This window comes from Gossypium arboreum, chromosome 4 (assembly GCF_025698485.1).
Source record: "Gossypium arboreum isolate Shixiya-1 chromosome 4, ASM2569848v2, whole genome shotgun sequence".
Lineage (NCBI taxonomy): Eukaryota > Viridiplantae > Streptophyta > Magnoliopsida > Malvales > Malvaceae > Gossypium > Gossypium arboreum.
In genome coordinates this window covers 1,584,681-1,602,000 of record NC_069073.1, presented here as the reverse complement: position 1 = coordinate 1,602,000, position 17,320 = coordinate 1,584,681, and the positions used below count along the sequence as shown (strand labels likewise).

Below are 17,320 nucleotides of genomic sequence, written 5' to 3'. Positions count from 1 at the left end.
AAAAAATATTCTTAACTCTTATGAAAACCTAGGTACATGCTTTACTAAATTACCAGCTAAGAGATTTGGTGCGACGAGTTTCAGGCTCCAACAATTTCGTCCACTGAGGATTCATGGTGAAGGTGGCGCCAAGAAACTGAGATGGGGGCAATCGAAGAATAAACACAGGCCAAGCCAGGAGCCGCTAACAGGAGGAAGACCTATGCAAGTTGGCCAACAAAAAATTCTCAAATCACTAGTGAAAGGACGATGAACGAGAAGGGGAAAGGCAAGATATTATTTTGTCGGTGCAAATAGAAAGACAAACGAGAAAAGTAAAAGAAAAAACTCTAAAAACAAAAAGAGAACAGAAAAAAAAAGTTGGGCAACAACCGGTATAAGATCGATCGCACTGGCAAAACGATAAAAGAGGGTTTTGTTTGCTTAAGGGTTTTTTTAATTGCGAGCTTTAAGGCATACACATTTCTTACATTTTCATACATACCCAATTCATGTTTATTAGGCCTCCCATGACAACCAAATTTTCCCTCTACAATATTAGTTCATAAAACATTTTATAAGCAAGGTTTATTAAATCTCAAGTTCTCAAGTTACTCAATTACAAAACTTTAAATAGTGAAAGCTTACAAACATTCATCCACATGCTTATTTCCATATTTATAATTGATGTTCTTAAATTCCCTAAACATGTTATCATAGGAAAAATAATATGAGTATCCAAGGGAACTTACTTCTTGGATGCATAAATACTCAAAATCAAGCTTTCAAGTACTTGAATTCATTCGTGTCCAAGCTTGACATTTCATTTCTCAAGATTTCCTCATTTCCATACACAAAAATACGACAAGAATATTAATACATAATCTTTCAAAGCTTTCCCAAAGTAATTAATACCAAATATCAAACTAGGGAAGATGAAAAACACAATTTCTTATCTTAATGAAACTTTATCTCTCTAGCTTCAACTTTCTCTCTCAGTACTCAACTAAGCCCTTGCTGCAAATGGGGAAATTTGAAGGTGGAAATGAGTTTCCAAGTGATTTTGACAAAAATTCATGGTTTGGGTGTTGAGTTTTAGAGAAATCTTAAGAAAAAAAAACATGAAAAATGAGAAAGGAACAGACAGCCTCCATGGAAAAGGTGGCCGGCTGCACAAGTTGGTAGAGACGAGTTTTCTCATATTTATTTTCCCTTTTTAAACCAATTAAAAATATTAAACCAAGTAAAAGTTACATACATTTGTAATGTGTGGTCTCAATCCATGGTCTTAAAAATCTCATTTTGTTGGAAAAATCGATTTGAAACAACAGAAATAAGAACAAAATTTTTAAAGTTTTCATTAAAACCAGACTATTTGTGGTGTTTATAACAATATATCTATCACCAAAATTATAAGTATTTTGAGAATATTGTTCTTTGAAAAGTAGTTGTATTACATCTTAATAAAAGAAGTATTATTCTTAGAAATCCGAATCTTTTTACGAGATAAAATATCGGTTACAATAAATTGTTCGAAGAATCAAGATAAAGGAAAGACAATTTGTCTAAACTTTCCCGTCAATCACCAGATGACAATCATAACACCTGCCGAGTTAAGATGCCTAAGTGGATATATTGCATCAGATTGCTTCCGGAATCAACTGGTGATTTGGTTCATCCAAGCAGATTTAACCTTTCATAATTAATATGCTGCAATTAGAGCCTTTTCTAGCAGCACTTGGGGACATTTTTACATAAATGCAGCCCAAAAACAAGAAAACCAAACAAGTGGTGTGATCATACTAATACAATCTAATATCATATTAGAGACCTTCCTTCATGGTAGTCTTAGAACAAAAAAGTTAATAGATATCCTGGTGCTGGGAGAAGATTTGATAAAACATATGAAACAAGTACAACCCACTACAGAAACAAAATTCCAAAGTAATAGCACCTCATTACTAGAGACCTGATGATTCCATTGTCTGGACGTCTGGTGCAGTTACGACAGCCAGATTAAGATCAGGGGGTTTAGGGTCCTCTGCCCTTTCACGAATCTCCCTGTACTCTTGACAAATGGCACAAAGATGGCAGAAAAAGTGAGTAGCAAAGTCCCCACAAGGTGCTTCCTGCATCAAGCATTAACAAATAATATTAATAGTTAGCAAACGATGCATCCAATGAATGTGTAAGCGGATGGATAGAAATCTCATTAAGCTGCTTAACATATAAAAAGAAAGTTGGTGTCACCCAATGTAATTCATTCTAACAGATACTGCCGAACGGAAAAAAAGAAGAAAGTTACTATTAGACTATTTCACAAAATCCTGTTAATAATAGTTGAAACAATTTGCCTGTGTATGAAAAATATTTAAGATTGTTTAAAGGTCAAACCTTTACATTGTTGATGACATAAGATTTATTAATTTTGAGTATGAGGGAAGGATTAAATTCTTAGATATCTCACCAAAATAAATGAGGTGAATACAAAAATCACTCAACTTATGTGCTAAAATATAACCATTTCCCATCTTGAAACCTTGTCCTTAGCAGTACTTCTGAGTTCATTTACCATTTTGCATCCAGACCATGTTAATAAAAGGAATGAGATACAAGCACTTTAAATCTAATAAAAAGAACCCAAAAGTATTTCCCTATAATCTACAGTCTCAACAATCCCTAGTAACTGTACCATCTAGCCCATTCCATACACATTGTGACATGAGTTACAAAGAGAGGTTTCCAAATAAGTAGACTTCACGTAAAATATACTTGTACTTTGTGCAAGTACTGAGGGGAACTTGTTATTTTTCCCCTGCTGATGAACTGTTTGAGAATGCTTCTTGTCCTATTGTGTATATCCATAATCCCTGATAATTCAGAAAAAAGGTGTTCTAATGAAGTCACATGATAATTACCTAGAGTTGAGGCCACTTCATGGAAGGTTACCTCCTGGAACTCCACTTCATGGCATAGTCACTTTCTTATTAGGATTTTAATGCTTTGTGAAGTAATCCTATCAATTCAATTGGTGGAGCTCAATTTTAATGGAAATAATAACAGAAAAGAGGGAATCTTTCCATTCTTTGGACTTCAAAACCAAAAGGTCTTTCCTTTGGGTCTAATATTGTTAAGTATTTCTTTCCATGGAAAATAGAAATTAGATCTCGAAAGTAAAAGTGATTCGAAAAAAAAAGTGACTCAACCAATTGATTAATGGTACCCAAAAAACCAATGGAAGGGTGAATGGCAGTTCAGTTTTGCAAAATCAGTTCCCACTGTCCCATGGCATGTTAAGAAGAAATTGATAATGGAATATGATCAATGTTTTTCAAGGATAATCCTCCTTGTGAAGAATAGTCAACAGTCAGATACTAAAACATTAAAGCAGTTAATGCTTTGAGCAAAGAAGCTAATTGAAGGATTAAGTTAAGATTACTTGGAAAATGGCCCAAGGATAACTATCAATGAAACCAAAAAGATATTTTCTTTTTGCTACTGAAAAGAACTTCAGCACCAGCTATCTAGGTTTCAGACACTTTGCATCTAATCACAGTTGGAAAAGACAAAAAAGGACTCCATGTTTGAACCGTAGAACCAACTTAAAAAAACATTTTTTCCTAATTAAATACACCAAAGATGCCCAAAAAACACAAATCACATGGTTAAAGCCCGAAGTTTCCTACTAAAGGATCAAATTGTTATAAAACTCCCTGGGTAAGAATCAGTCCTTTAAACCCTTATTGAAAGAGAACCATTCACAAACCATACTCACAAATATGATACGAATATCCTCCAATAAATTAAAAATCTTGACTTGCTCATGAAAGGGAGACCTAAGTGGGAGTTTGGGACTAGCAATAACTTCATAGAGAATAACATGATACTACTATTGGGAAATATGCTATATTAAAATCATTTAGATAAAATCTTATGCATCCATATGTATTGCTTACTATACATAAATTAATCTTGGTTAAAATTTGAAATTACACAGGTTTACATATTAGCTTCTGACACTGTCACTTTCTTTCCAGTACAATAGGGAGGCAAATAAACTTAGGAAATGAACCTAACGTTCAAATATGATCAACAAAAGTAAATAACTCCAAATATAGTCCATCTGTATTCTCTAGCTAGTAACATTTAACAAAAGTAAAACCAATCATTTAGAGAAAATATGTGAGTAGAGTGGCAGCATGGTTGCAATAAGTTAAGCAGTATGCGCCATTTTCAACTTCTTAGGCTCTACTTGGTATGGAGGGTGAAAAGGAATGAGAATGAAAATTTTGTTAATCTAATGGTTAACCTACAAAGTAGGAAAGTAGATATGAATCTTAACCATTTGAGTAACTAATGTTCCGTCCTCACTCCTTTCCATCCTTCATATAAAGCAAAGCCTTAAAGTTTAAACAAAATTAACGATGAAAACAGAAATAGATATGCAAATACCTGCAAATTGTATCTGGAGCGAAGTGCCCTCCGATAGCCACAAGCATAACAAGAGATAAAGCATCCAAATCCAGGTAAAGCCAAATAGAAGCCTTGAGTTAAGACGCAGCAGAGAGTGTTGACAAGGGCCCAAAGAATGAAATGGGTGATGCAGGATCCGACTAGAGTACCAGAACCCAAAAATTCTGCATTCTTTCCAAACAAATAGCAGGGGAAAAAGAGACCTATACAACCTGTGCATTGCAATGGGGTACAAGTATTATTATTCACCAAATCACAGTGAGTGACAGTCTCAAACTCAGTTGAGCATATGACCATATATTCTTTGCACAATCACCTAAGATTTTTCATTTTTTATTTCATTAACTGTGACAATAAAAGTCTAAAACTCTGTTGGATAAAATTTCCCGAATTTCTCCAATCAAATAAAACTCATAGAGGCACCTGACAAACCAAAAGTCAAAGTAGCATACAGCTCTGCATGTCATCGCAGCAAGCACAGATTCCAGAAGACCACTGAACAGACTGAGACTGCGGCGGCGACGGCGACGGCCTTGGTTCACCATCCCCCTCCCCAGTAGGACGAGGAAGGTCTTCGTCCGACTGCCCCAAGGGTATGTAAGGCGGTGGGACGTAGCTGCTTCGGCTTTTCATCTTGAGTTGCTTCTGACCGGAAATTGTGTTTTTTGTCTTCGAGACTGGCGATTAAAGGATGGATTTGGAGCCTCAGATCTGAATCTGACGGCGTCAACACGGGCATTTTCTTTCTTCTATTTAGACGATGAGCAAATGTATCTTCCTTTTTACTCGTTCGGGTGTTGTTAAGGTAAATTCGCATGCCGGTGAGTTTGAGAGGAGCCTCGTTTAATTTTAGATTGCGTTAAAAAAAAAAAACCTCATATAATTAAAATATCAAATTATTTAAAAAATATTATTATATTTATTTAATATAAAAATAAATTAATTTATTTTTTAAATATGTAAAATTAAAATTAAAATACATTTGAGTCACACTTAAAATTTTACGTATACAATTGTAACAAATCAAAGTTTATGTATCAAACTGTATATTAAATCAAAATTTATATATACTTTTAAAATTTATATCTAATTAAAATATTAAAATATATTTGAATCACACTAAATGTTTTATATATACAATTGTAACAAATTAAAGTTTAATACATAAATTATACATTAAATTAAAATTTATATATAATTTTAAGATTTATTCTTAATTAAAATAGACTTCAAAAATTAAAAAAAAGCAATTAAACTCTTTTTAACTTATTAGACCTAATTGAGCCTAGCTTACAATTTTAATTAGTGTGACTTATCCACATACATTCACCATTAGAAATTAAAGATAATATTGATGTGAACATTAATGGAGGCCATGTTAGTAAAAAATAAAAAATATTTTAAATATTTTAAAATTAAAAATCTAAAATGTGGACACCTTTTAAATTATAGAAATCATAAAGAATTATTAAAAAAACCATTTATTTCCATTAAAATTGTCCATAATTTATAGTGACATACCATTCCATATGTTATTATTTGAATTGAAATAGTAATGCAGATGTTGATCAGATAACCTCTATTGAAGGAAGAAATAAACTCCAGTAACTCTTTTCTGTACTTAACTCATTAAACTCCAATTCATATGGAAAAGATGCAATTTATGGTTTTTATAATGTTTATATATTCCTTTATAAATTTTATGATTTTAATTAAATTTTATAATTTTAATAACTTTAGAATATTTGAAACTGGACGCCTATTTGTCTAGGTTTATTCTAGACTTTTTTTTAAGTAATATTTTTTTTTATTATTTTCTTGGAATTTTTTATTTGAGGTAGAATACCATGTTAACATTTGTTAGTTGACATGGTGTCAGTTAACGGCCAGTTCAGTGTTGTCGTTAGTTTTTAACAGTAAATATGGTGTCCGTTAGGTCAAAATTGTCAATTCATGGCTTAATTGGGTGCAAAAAGTTGGATGGGGCTTAATTGATTTTTTTAAAATACTTCAAGGGCCTTTTATACTATTAAGCCTAAATTTTAATTTGGTTAAAAACTCAACAAATATCTATATTAACTCGTATTTCCACAATGCCATTTTTACCAAAACCCGCCATGGGTCTATCTTGAACTATGTAGGGAATTAACCGAGTCGAATCTGTGCTTAGAAGCTGGAAGACTTCTAACTTTCGACTTGTGCATTGCCAAATTAAAACTAACCCGGGTATAATTTTCACGAATATAGTGCCCTAACTTTTCAAAACCTGCATCCAAAAGAGAACCTCTCTTTAACGAAACAATCATACATTTTTCCCTCCTATGACCAAGTTGCCTTTGCTCCAAACGAGTTGACTTCAACTTTGCAATGGACGAGAGGCGTCCGATTTCACCAATCACTGTAGAACCTTCCAAATAATAAAGACTGCCAGTCCTTTTACCTTTTAACAAAAAGAGAGCCGTACGAGACAGCTTAATATCGCTCGATTCGATGTTGATTTTATAACCTTTTGAGTCTGAAATACTCAATGAGATGAGATTCTTTCGTAAATCAAGTACATACCTGACATCTGAGAGTGTTATAATCGTCCTATCGTGCATCCTAATTTTAACAGTACCAATACTGATTACCTTACTGGATGAATTGTTTCCCATGCGCAAAACTCTACCTTCAACCGAATTGTATATGGAGAAGCATTCTCTATTTGGACACATGTGGAAAGAATATCCCGAATCTAGGATCCACTTGGACGTAAGCTCAGAGTTATCACTCGTTGACACTAACAAGAAATCATTACCGCTTTCATCAGCCAAATTAGTACCAGCTACATCTTTCTCGTTACTATCAGCAACCCTTTTATTTCGCAGTTTATAATAATCTACTTTGACGTGACCTAACTTTTTATAATAGCGACACATTTTGTCTCGCTTCTTTGATGCTACCAAAAGGGAAGCTTGCCTATCTGCCTTACTATCCGAACCAAACTCATTGTCGAGTTTTTCTTTACTCAACAAATAACCCTTCACATCCTTGAGCGAGAGTTTATTTCTGCCATAAATCAAGGTTTCCCTGAAAGACTTGTATGAAGAGGGTAAATATCACAGTAATAGCATAGCCTGATCTTCATTGTCAATCTTAACCTCGACATTTTTTAAACCATTCAAAAGAGCAATAAATTGACTAATGTGATCTCTAAAAAGCTCACTTTCGTTCATGGGAAACATAAATAAACGTTATTTCAACACTAAACGGTTAGCCAGTGACTTAGTCGCATAAAGAGTTCAAACCCTTTTCACAAGGCGGATGGAGTTTTCTCCATCAATACCTCCTGCAATACCCTATTCACGAGACACAATTGGATTGCAGACAAGGTCTTTTAATCAAGCTCTTCCCATTCTGTCTGATCTAGATTCTCAGGCTTTTTCTTGATAACGAACTTTTTCAGGCCGGTCTAACCTAGAATCGCCATCATCCGAACTTGCCACAGATTGAAATTTGTGACACCATCGAACTTTTCAATGTCAAACCTTGTTGCCATCTCTGAACGGCTTGGTCTACGAAAATTGAACTAATTCTGATACCACTTATTGGGGGTCAACTCGATTAAGCAACGAACAAGTAAAAAATAGCGAAAAAAAATTGAGAAATTGAACACGCAATTTTAACATGGAAAAACCCTCCAAAGAGGATAAAAAATTATGGGCAAAGATAATTTTACTATAATGACAAAAGAACGAAGAGTATAAAAGATAAAGATAAAAACTAAACCTCGAAACCTAAAAACAAAGAACCCTCAAAACGTAAACATAAAATTCTCCAAAAGTGTTATGAGTTTTAATCTTTAATGCGTGTATTTTCTAATGTTGTAAAAGAGTCTATTTATAGCCTAAATTTGTATGTCAAATAATAATAAAATAATCTAGACTAATCAGAGTTCGATTGAAACAAGTAAACAGAGTTTAACTTAGAGATTATCTTTCAAATTTGACTGAAATATGAGACATACTTAACAAAAAAAATAATCATATTTTAACATTATTTAATAGGTTTTGTTTCCATCGCTAAAAAAATGTATGATTTTCATATTATTTGAGATGTTTAGTTATTATTATTTGATACCAATAGTTTCACTATTTTTTCATTGTAATAATATTTACGTAAATGCGAATGTTGCTTACCATTGTGTTGTGAAATACTTTGTTAAAGGCAATGAATTATTGAAGTCATAGTTCATTGAAATGGTTCTTTATAGGTGAAATTTTGACTGATATTTAAATGTCAAGTTAGTTTTGTGATTACTTAATATTCGGTTGTTTTTCACTTTTTATTTTTATTATTTTTAAAATATCATTTTATTATTTTATTATTTTTAAAATTAATAGACTTTTATTATAAATTAGATCATTTCTCATTTAATTAGCAAATATATTTTTTAAAATTATAAAAGTTTGTGATTTAATAAATTTTAAGAACCAAACGTATAAAATCACATACAATGCATGTAATATAAGAGCTCGTACACTAAAAAAGTCAATGATCTCAAACTCTTAAAATTCAATTAAAAAATCAGAGAAATTATTATTAACTTACAATTATTTTTCTCAAAAATCAAAAGCTTAAAAAAGTCTTGTATGACATGGTCTCCAAGGTAATGCATTTCAGCACACTCGAACTCACAAACCCTCTTGTATTGGCAACAGTTTACAAGCAAATCAAACTAAGACTCAATCGACACATGATAATAAATTTTTAAATTTGAAGAATTTTTTAAAAATAATTTTGGTATTATCGTTTTTATCATAATTCTTTATTTTTTTTTAAATTTAAAATATTTGTTCACATTTCATATAGTTTGATACCAATTTATCTATTTCTTCGATAAAAAACCCATAATACAATAACTACCATCATACTTTTACCCCATAGGATAGAAGGATACTTAACAAAGATGGGAAGAAAAAGAAGTACAATTATTATTCCTATTGTGATAGTGATTATTGTTTTCAGTGTAGAATTGTACATTGGTCTACAAGTACTACCTACCTCGCATCGCATTGCATCACATGATGTATAAACCCGCACTATGGTTTAAAGTACAACAACCTCCAAAGACAAACATAGAGGAACCCTAGGATGAGAAATATATTAGTAATGACAACAAAATGAATAATAATAGTTCATCTATCAAACTAGAAGTTGAAGGAAAGCACAAACAACAGTGTTCAACTCTGACCCACTTCTGCTACACTTGTAATTGTTTCAGCTATCCGCAAGTGCAATAAGCTGATCAACTACACCTGGTTCTGCAAGCGTGCTTATGTCTCCAAGTTCATCTAACTGTCTGGATGCGATTTTCCTCAGAATCCTGCGCATGATCTTTCCACTCCTCGTTTTTGGGAGGCCAGGTGCCCAGTGTATCTTGTCAGGTGCCGCAAATGCTCCTATCTGCATCCCACATGAATATTCCTTAGACTACAACAGACCTAAGATAATGCAGCTACCATTTCCACATCAACCATTGGAACAATAAATTCAAACCTGATTTCGCACTATGAGTATAAGGCTCTTCCGAAGTTCTTCACTGTAAGGAACACCTTCCACAAGAGTAACAAAGGCATATATGCCCTGTCCTTTAACCTAACATCAAGGAAAAATGAAAGTTTAGACTTACTAACCACAAGCATGCTTTGGGGCTAATTAGGCCATCATTCTTAAACAGATGTAACAGACCACTTGATTACCTCATGCTCAACACCAACCACAGCAGCTTCTGCGCACTGAGGATGAGAAACTAGAGCAGATTCCACCTCAGCTGTGCCAATACGATGTCCACTGCAAATATTAAGGTTGTATCATTTGCACGCAGGCAGTAGAAAAACAAAATAATAATAAGGAACATGAAGCCATTCAACAAGCAAGATAACAGCAGAACTTCAGTAAAATATACCTAACATTGATAACATCATCAACTCTTCCAGTAAGCCAGTGGTACCCATCCTTGTCCCTGAAACAGATATAACAGTAACTCAATGCTGGTGCCTGGGCTAGAATGCCATCAGTGGATAAATGGACCGATCAAAAAGAAATTTCAGTGTTAGGACCATCGTACCTACTGCAGCCATCACCAGTAAAATAATATCCAGGGAATGGTCTAAAGTATGTTGTCTCATATCTCTCATGGTCACCGTAAAGAGTTCGAAATGCACCAGGCCATGAGCCTTTCACACACAAATAACCGCTACACTCACCATCAATCTCAGTTCCTTTCTCATCCACTATGACAGGCTGCAGTTGTAACAGAAAAAAAAATTAATGAAAATTTTTGAAAGAAAAGAAAAAACCTCAAATTTTTAGTTACAGTATTGCAATAAACCTGAACTCCAAAAAAAGGAAAGGTGGCAGAACCAGGTTTCTGTGGCCAGGCACCCGGTAGAGGAGTAATCTGCCAGTTCAGACATGGAAAACAATAAAAAAGTTGAAATATGCACACAAAGCAGAGTAAATTCAACTAAGTCATCAAGGTAAAAGGTTATAAGAATATTTTCCAGGAAATGCTACCAAACCAAAATATGTAACATGAAGAAATAAAGGAAAAAGAATTACCATAAAGCCACCTGTTTCAGTTTGCCACCAAGTGTCAGAAATAGGGCACCTAGACCCTCCAACTAAATTAAAGAACCACCTACGGTAACAAGGATTGTTTTAGGTTAAACACTTTCTTTTTACATATAGAAAGCATAGGAGATAAAAGAAAGTTCAAAAACAGAAAACTTATTGATTAAAAGAAGTTATATAAGGCTGAAAACCTCCAAGCACTTGGATTAATGGGCTCGCCAACACTTCCAAGAACACGCAGAGACTTCCGTGAGTAGCGTGTAACATACTGCAAAGACAGTAATCATGAAATCAATACAAAGTCTAGATATGCATCAAGTGGGACTCAAATAGATTCTTCCGAAACATAACACCCCAAGCAAAATAGTTCTTCGCAGGCCCAAAAATAGTTTCGCAGATCATGCAAGTTAACATTCATGCCAGAATTAAACAACATAGCTGAATGCTTGCAAAATTGAATGGAGTTGCTCTGATCTTTGTCACTCTAATTTTAGTTGACAATGTTTAAAGAAAAAACAAAGAAAAAAGCAGGTGGAAATTCTAAACTAATACCAACATAAATGAAGCAAAATAATAACAAGGAGCTCTTTTTATTTGCAGCAATTCTGCTAAACATTTTGAACCGGAGATTTTAGAGTGTAAACAAGGTTAGAGATACAGCTTGCCTCATCACCATCACGCATGAGAGAGCGCACCAATGTAGGGGCAGTGTAGAATATGGTCACCTTGTATTTGTCAACAATGTCCCAACATCTTCCAGAATCAGGGTAATTTGGGGCCTGCATATAACATGTGGAAATATTGCTATCTATTGAAACATCTATAATATATTGAAATCAAATATCGGGTATAAGATGAAGATTCCTGCACTCACCAATGGCTGTTATATCTCCTACGCTCAAGTTTTTCTTTTGATAAGTAATTTTTAATATATTTTTCATGTTGATATGCTGCTGCAAATTTATTCCACTTATTTCTGAGAGTCCTATCCTTGGAAATTCACTCATTTCTATAATTAACAAGAATTTAAATGATGCAAACAATAAAATATAATCCCCCATATTTCCACCATTTTATTATTTTTTTAAAATTTTAAAATAGTCGTTCTTTTATTCTGCAGTCTTTTACTACCTAGATGCGCTCTTGATAAACTTTTAGAAACACCATGGCACGTCAAATCTTCTATACACTATGATGTTTCATCCAACATTTCTCTAATATTGGATTAAACTTTTCTCTCCTTAGTCACTAATGACAATCCTAGGGAATCAAAAGTTACATTACAAACACTATTCAGTGTCAGATCTACTCAGAGCTGAATTAGTTGCCAATCTTGGAAGCCTAATCTATATTTTCTATGTTAAATACCAACAAAGAAACTTACTCCCTCGTATACAACAACTGTTGCTCCATTAAGCATAGGTCCATAGGTTACGTAACTATGCCCCGTAATCCAGCCACAATCAGCAGTGCACCTAAAGTAAAAGATATGTCAAGACCCAATATCAATAGATTACCAAACAGTAAGAATTTATAAATTCCAAAAACATCAAGGGCGAAGAGTGTCCAAATTACCAGTAAACATCAGACTCTTTGTAGTCAAATGCATATTTAAATGTTGTCGCTGTGTACACCATATATCCTCCGGTTGTGTGGAGTACGCCCTTTAGAAAGTTCAAATTAGAACATAAAAAAGGAAAATGAGAAACTATATACAATACTTATACCAAGCGACACCTTTGGCTTCCCAGTGCTCCCGCTAGTATACAGTAGAAAAAGGGGATCTTCAGCATCAACCCACTCAACATCACAAGTGGTTGGATATTTTGGGACAACATCCTAGATGAAGCTTATGAAAATCAGCACTCCACAATTAAAGAAAAAGCTATTGAAAAATAATGGTTACTGGAACCAGGAGCCACCAAATACTTCTCTATCTTTTGTACACTAACCTCCCACCATACATCTCTTCCTTCCTGCCATTTAGTGCTTTCCCTCTTCAATGCTGATTGGTTTTCGTAGGTTAAGCATACATCTGCCCAAAGGAAGATATCACCATTGATAGACAACCAAATGAATATAAAAAAAACTAATCAAGTAGTGTCTCACTGGCGATGTGATTGACCACTTTGGTAAACATTCTTTTGGATTATCTTGTCTTATCATGATGGTAGTCAGTGAAGCAATTTGAGCTAGTAGTTCAATTACAAAGCACAGGATGCAGGTAGTCATAAGTAATTAGCAACCATTTGTTATGTTAAGCCAGATCTGACTAAGACATGGTACTTTCCATAAGCAATATTAGGGAAATTGGTAACCGCGTTGCCCTTGGCTATTAAAACATTCTGAATAGCACTTAAGGAACGGTAGCACAAGGGGAGATTGTTGCCCAAGATTTTCATTGATATAAGAAACAAGTTTTAGGTTAAAGATAAGTGCTCCAATGTAGTGTCTTAAGCAAAACTTGTAAGATTCAATACAGGAAATAGGTTTGACCCAATTTAACTATGCATGAACCGCAAAGGAGAAAAGCATCTTCAAATCAGATACCGGTTTCTTAATGTATACCAACCTATGGAGATCCCATTCTTGGCAGATTCAACAAGGGCAGCATCAACAATGTCCTTGAGGTGGATGGTCTTAGGACCTCTTCTAACAGCATTACAAGTAATCACAACTTTTGGTTTGCAGTCCACTATTCGCTGGGCAAGAGATTCTGAAGAAAATCCAGCAAAGACAACCTGAAAGGACAAAAGCGTTGGGAATTTATGCAACAATAAAAACAGAAATTAACAAAGTATTTTGGTTGTTTGACATTGTTCAACTATTTTATGTGGAAGAAGGATGTATACCGAGTGAACTGCGCCTATGCGGGCACAGGCAAGCATGGTAATCGGGAGTTCCATTAACATAGGCAAATAAACAATAACAGCATCACCCTTTCTAACACCAATACTTTTCAGGTAGTTAGCAAGCTGCAGAGAAGACACACTAAATTTAGAAGTGATTCCAATTGAGGAAGCTGAAAATATGCAGAGAATTAATATAAAGTTGAAGAGACCTGGCAAACTCGGTGCAGTAGCTGGGAGTAAGTGAGATGGGCATCAAAGCCAGGTTCATTGGATTCCCAGTAAAGAGCGATTTTGTCTGCAAGCCCAGCATCGATGTTTCTATCTAAGCAGTTGTAGCATATATTGGTGATTCCGCCCTTGAACCACTGGTAAGGCCCAGAAAGAAAGAAAGTGATTCCACTTGCGTTGACCCGAATGCTAAACTACATAAAAAAAAAAAAAGAAAAAGGACAAAGGTAGAGAGAAAGACCTCGATCTTGATATCCCCTTTCCTGACATCTAGATTCTCAGAGCAGACCTGATCTCCCCATTTTTGCTTCCAATAGAACTGCGATGACGCAATGCCTGACCAAAATCCAGCCGGGTCCTCTATTGACCTTTTGTACATCTCCAGATACTGATCTCATCTCGCCCCACAAGACAATTTTGTAAGAATCATCGATCATAAATTTAATTACTCAGAACATGCCAAATCTAGGGAGAAATGAATGAATGAATGAATGTATAACAGAATATCTATTTCCGTTTTCATGTACAGTTGCTACTGATGCTATTGATTTGAACAAACAAATAAATAAGTAAACAAATGTAGCAACACCATATATTTATTCATATTCATAGATACATGCAACTATATGTGTGTGTATATAATTGTTCATATTCATATTTAAGAAGAGAAAAATGAGAAGGAACCTTGTGCGGAGAAGGAATGAGAGCCTGATGAGAGAAGGCATCGCTTGGGAAAACGAAGTCGTTCTCTTCGGAAGCAAGAGCCTCCCCCAAAATGACAGCGTTCAAATGGGAAATCTTGCCGGCGCCAGAAGGCAAGGAGGCCATGGACTCCACATGTCTCAAATGGTTGGTGGTGGTCAGATTCTTGGGAGAGGAAGATGCCATGACCAATACTAGTCCTGTTGCACGACCGTGTGATTGACAAATGACGACGCCCCAACTCTTGATTCAGAAGGGCTCTTTTATAACGATGAAGCTGCTGAGGGAGGAGAATCATGGGGGGATGGTCATCATCATCTTTTGTTTTTTTAATGTACATATTTAAAAAAAAAATTATTCTTAGCTAATTCTACGCAAGCCGCCTTCAATCATGTTGACTTCTTTGTATTAATATTGAAGTTCAAAATATGCTGTAAAATCTTGAGTAAATTTGCAGTACCGATTTTAAAAATATTTAGGGTTATAGGTTTTTTCTTTATATTTAAAAAAATAGCTCGATTTTAGAGATTAACAGAAAATATTTTTAGCACGAGACGTTTTCGGTTGAGCTGTTAGGAAAGTGTGCTTTTTTAAAATATTTTTTATAAAACTTTTTTTCTTTTAACACATCAACTCATTTGATTAAATGGCTAAATATTAGTGGTTTTATCTTTCAAGTCTCGAGTTTAATTGCTTTCCAACTCAAATTTGTATTTTTTATTTCATGTTATTCTAAGCTTTTTTTATTTTTGATTAATGTTTTTAATATATAAAATCATGTGACAGATGTCAACAAATGGGGAACATTTCGAAAATGGATGAAATGTCGCATAATAAAATTTTGGAGGTCAAAGTTTTTGGCATTTGAGGCATAGATTTTATGAGACCGTTGATGCATGCTCATAATCGAGTTATGAATTACAAGAACGCTAAATTTGCTTGATTGTTCTAAACAGGTAAGAATATAGAAATAGAAGTTATTAAATAAAGATAAATAAAATATAGGTGCAATTCAGACTTTTGAATCGTTAACCAAACCCAAAAAAGAATCAAAGTTATTAAAAACCCGACCCCTTTTCTATAAAGTTTGTTAAGGAATTGAAAGTATCAACAAAGTGGAAGAACCAAGACTTGCTATCTATAAAGAGATATGAATCTACGGTATGGTTGATTGCTACACTCCATAAAAGGATGAGAATGGGAGTGATAAGATCCATTGGTTGAACGCCACAGGACTTACATCTTGATAAATTAGGATATGTTCTCAAAGAACGAAAGAGATTAAACTCTCAAATGTCCATTGATCCAAATCTTCTTTCAAGAGTACAAAAGAGCCCTATTTATAGAACTAGCTAGGTAGTCTAATAGCCACAACAGACCATAAAAGATGGTACATGAATGTATGTCGTACATTGAATAAAAAAAATGATGCATGAATTGACAAGTTCAATGTATGCCGAATACTCTCCCCTTGTAGTGCATGTATATGGACGTTCATCCCCCTTGCCAACGTATCTCTTTAGTTCAATGTGTTGTATTTAAGTCGTACAACCTCCCTTGGATGTGCATGTAATTGGGAAAAACATGTACTGGCCAAATAGTCATATTAGGGCCCCTTATCGTCCATGCTTCCCCCTTTAACAATTTAATGAACTTGGAAGTTGAAAAGTCTTTATGCATGTACTTCTCTTGGTGCATTAGATGTGTTGTTGACCATTGAACTTGGTGCATAAGTGAAAAATGTGACCAGCCATATGTACCTATAAATTGTATAAACAGTGCTTAATCGAACAAAGAAATAAACTCTTAGAAATAGACTCTCACGCATAAAGGTAAAACAAATAAGAACATGATTTGAACCTAATATAATTTGACTCAAACAAGACTGTAACATGACATATAAAATAAATAGTAAAATAACACACTAGGACACACCACATATGTACTCAACATAGAATAGCCACAACAAACATAAGATACAAGTGATGCATGAAAACATAACCATATAAGATAAGACTAAAACATAAAATAAAACACGTAGACTCAAAACTAATAAACATATTAAAACATAACATAAAACTCAAAAAAAAAATGGTCTTATCAATTAGGATTTAAAAGATGGTAAGATAAATGGTCAAAAACAAAAGCACAAATAGCAAACCCAATAAAATCTTTTCTCGTCTTAGCTTTGGGCTTCACTTGAGCGGCCCAATCTTCTTATTTACGAAGTACAGACTTAAACTCATCATCTTCATAATCTTTCAAAGACCAAAGAGAGTTTATGGGTTTTCTAGAAATCCTCGTCAACCCATACCTGTTTGACCCAAATAATGATCCATTTGAAGATATCATTTGTCTTTTGGCCCATTCATCAACCTACCAAACCGTATGATCACATGATGCAATCGTGCATACATCATACCCTCCCTCTTGAGGAAGATTTATCTTCAAATCTGGCGATTTGCTCGAAA

At 34.2% G+C, this 17,320-nt stretch overlaps 2 protein-coding genes across 3 annotated transcripts; both read right to left on the bottom strand.

Moving 5' to 3' along the window:
- Positions 1 to 1,454: 1,454 nt before the first annotated feature.
- Positions 1,455 to 5,302, bottom strand: LOC108458158 (protein PLANT CADMIUM RESISTANCE 10). Its single transcript, XM_017757442.2, has 3 exons — positions 4,905 to 5,302; positions 4,432 to 4,664; positions 1,455 to 2,108 (listed from the first exon to the last, which is right to left on the bottom strand). Exons 1-3 carry the CDS (start codon positions 5,083 to 5,085, stop codon positions 1,941 to 1,943), a joined length of 582 nt encoding a protein of 193 aa, XP_017612931.1. The 5' UTR covers positions 5,086 to 5,302; the 3' UTR covers positions 1,455 to 1,940.
- A 4,063-nt stretch (positions 5,303 to 9,365) lies between these two features.
- On the bottom strand, positions 9,366 to 15,285 carry LOC108457683 (acetyl-coenzyme A synthetase, chloroplastic/glyoxysomal). 2 transcript variants are annotated; one of them, XM_053027172.1, is made up of 19 exons: positions 14,832 to 15,285; positions 14,389 to 14,535; positions 14,129 to 14,284; positions 13,920 to 14,042; positions 13,640 to 13,808; positions 13,020 to 13,102; positions 12,805 to 12,906; positions 12,643 to 12,731; positions 12,452 to 12,542; positions 11,733 to 11,846; positions 11,259 to 11,335; positions 11,056 to 11,134; positions 10,826 to 10,894; positions 10,562 to 10,737; positions 10,400 to 10,456; positions 10,194 to 10,284; positions 9,991 to 10,089; positions 9,690 to 9,897; positions 9,366 to 9,580 (listed from the first exon to the last, which is right to left on the bottom strand). In XM_053027172.1, exons 1-18 carry the CDS (start codon positions 15,033 to 15,035, stop codon positions 9,712 to 9,714), a joined length of 2,112 nt encoding a protein of 703 aa, XP_052883132.1. In that variant the 5' UTR covers positions 15,036 to 15,285; the 3' UTR covers positions 9,366 to 9,580; positions 9,690 to 9,711. The 2 variants fall into 2 exon arrangements, with proteins under 2 accessions (XP_052883132.1, XP_017612244.1); XM_017756755.2 differs by having other exon boundaries at positions 9,366 to 9,897; positions 14,832 to 15,283.
- Positions 15,286 to 17,320: the final 2,035 nt, after the last annotated feature.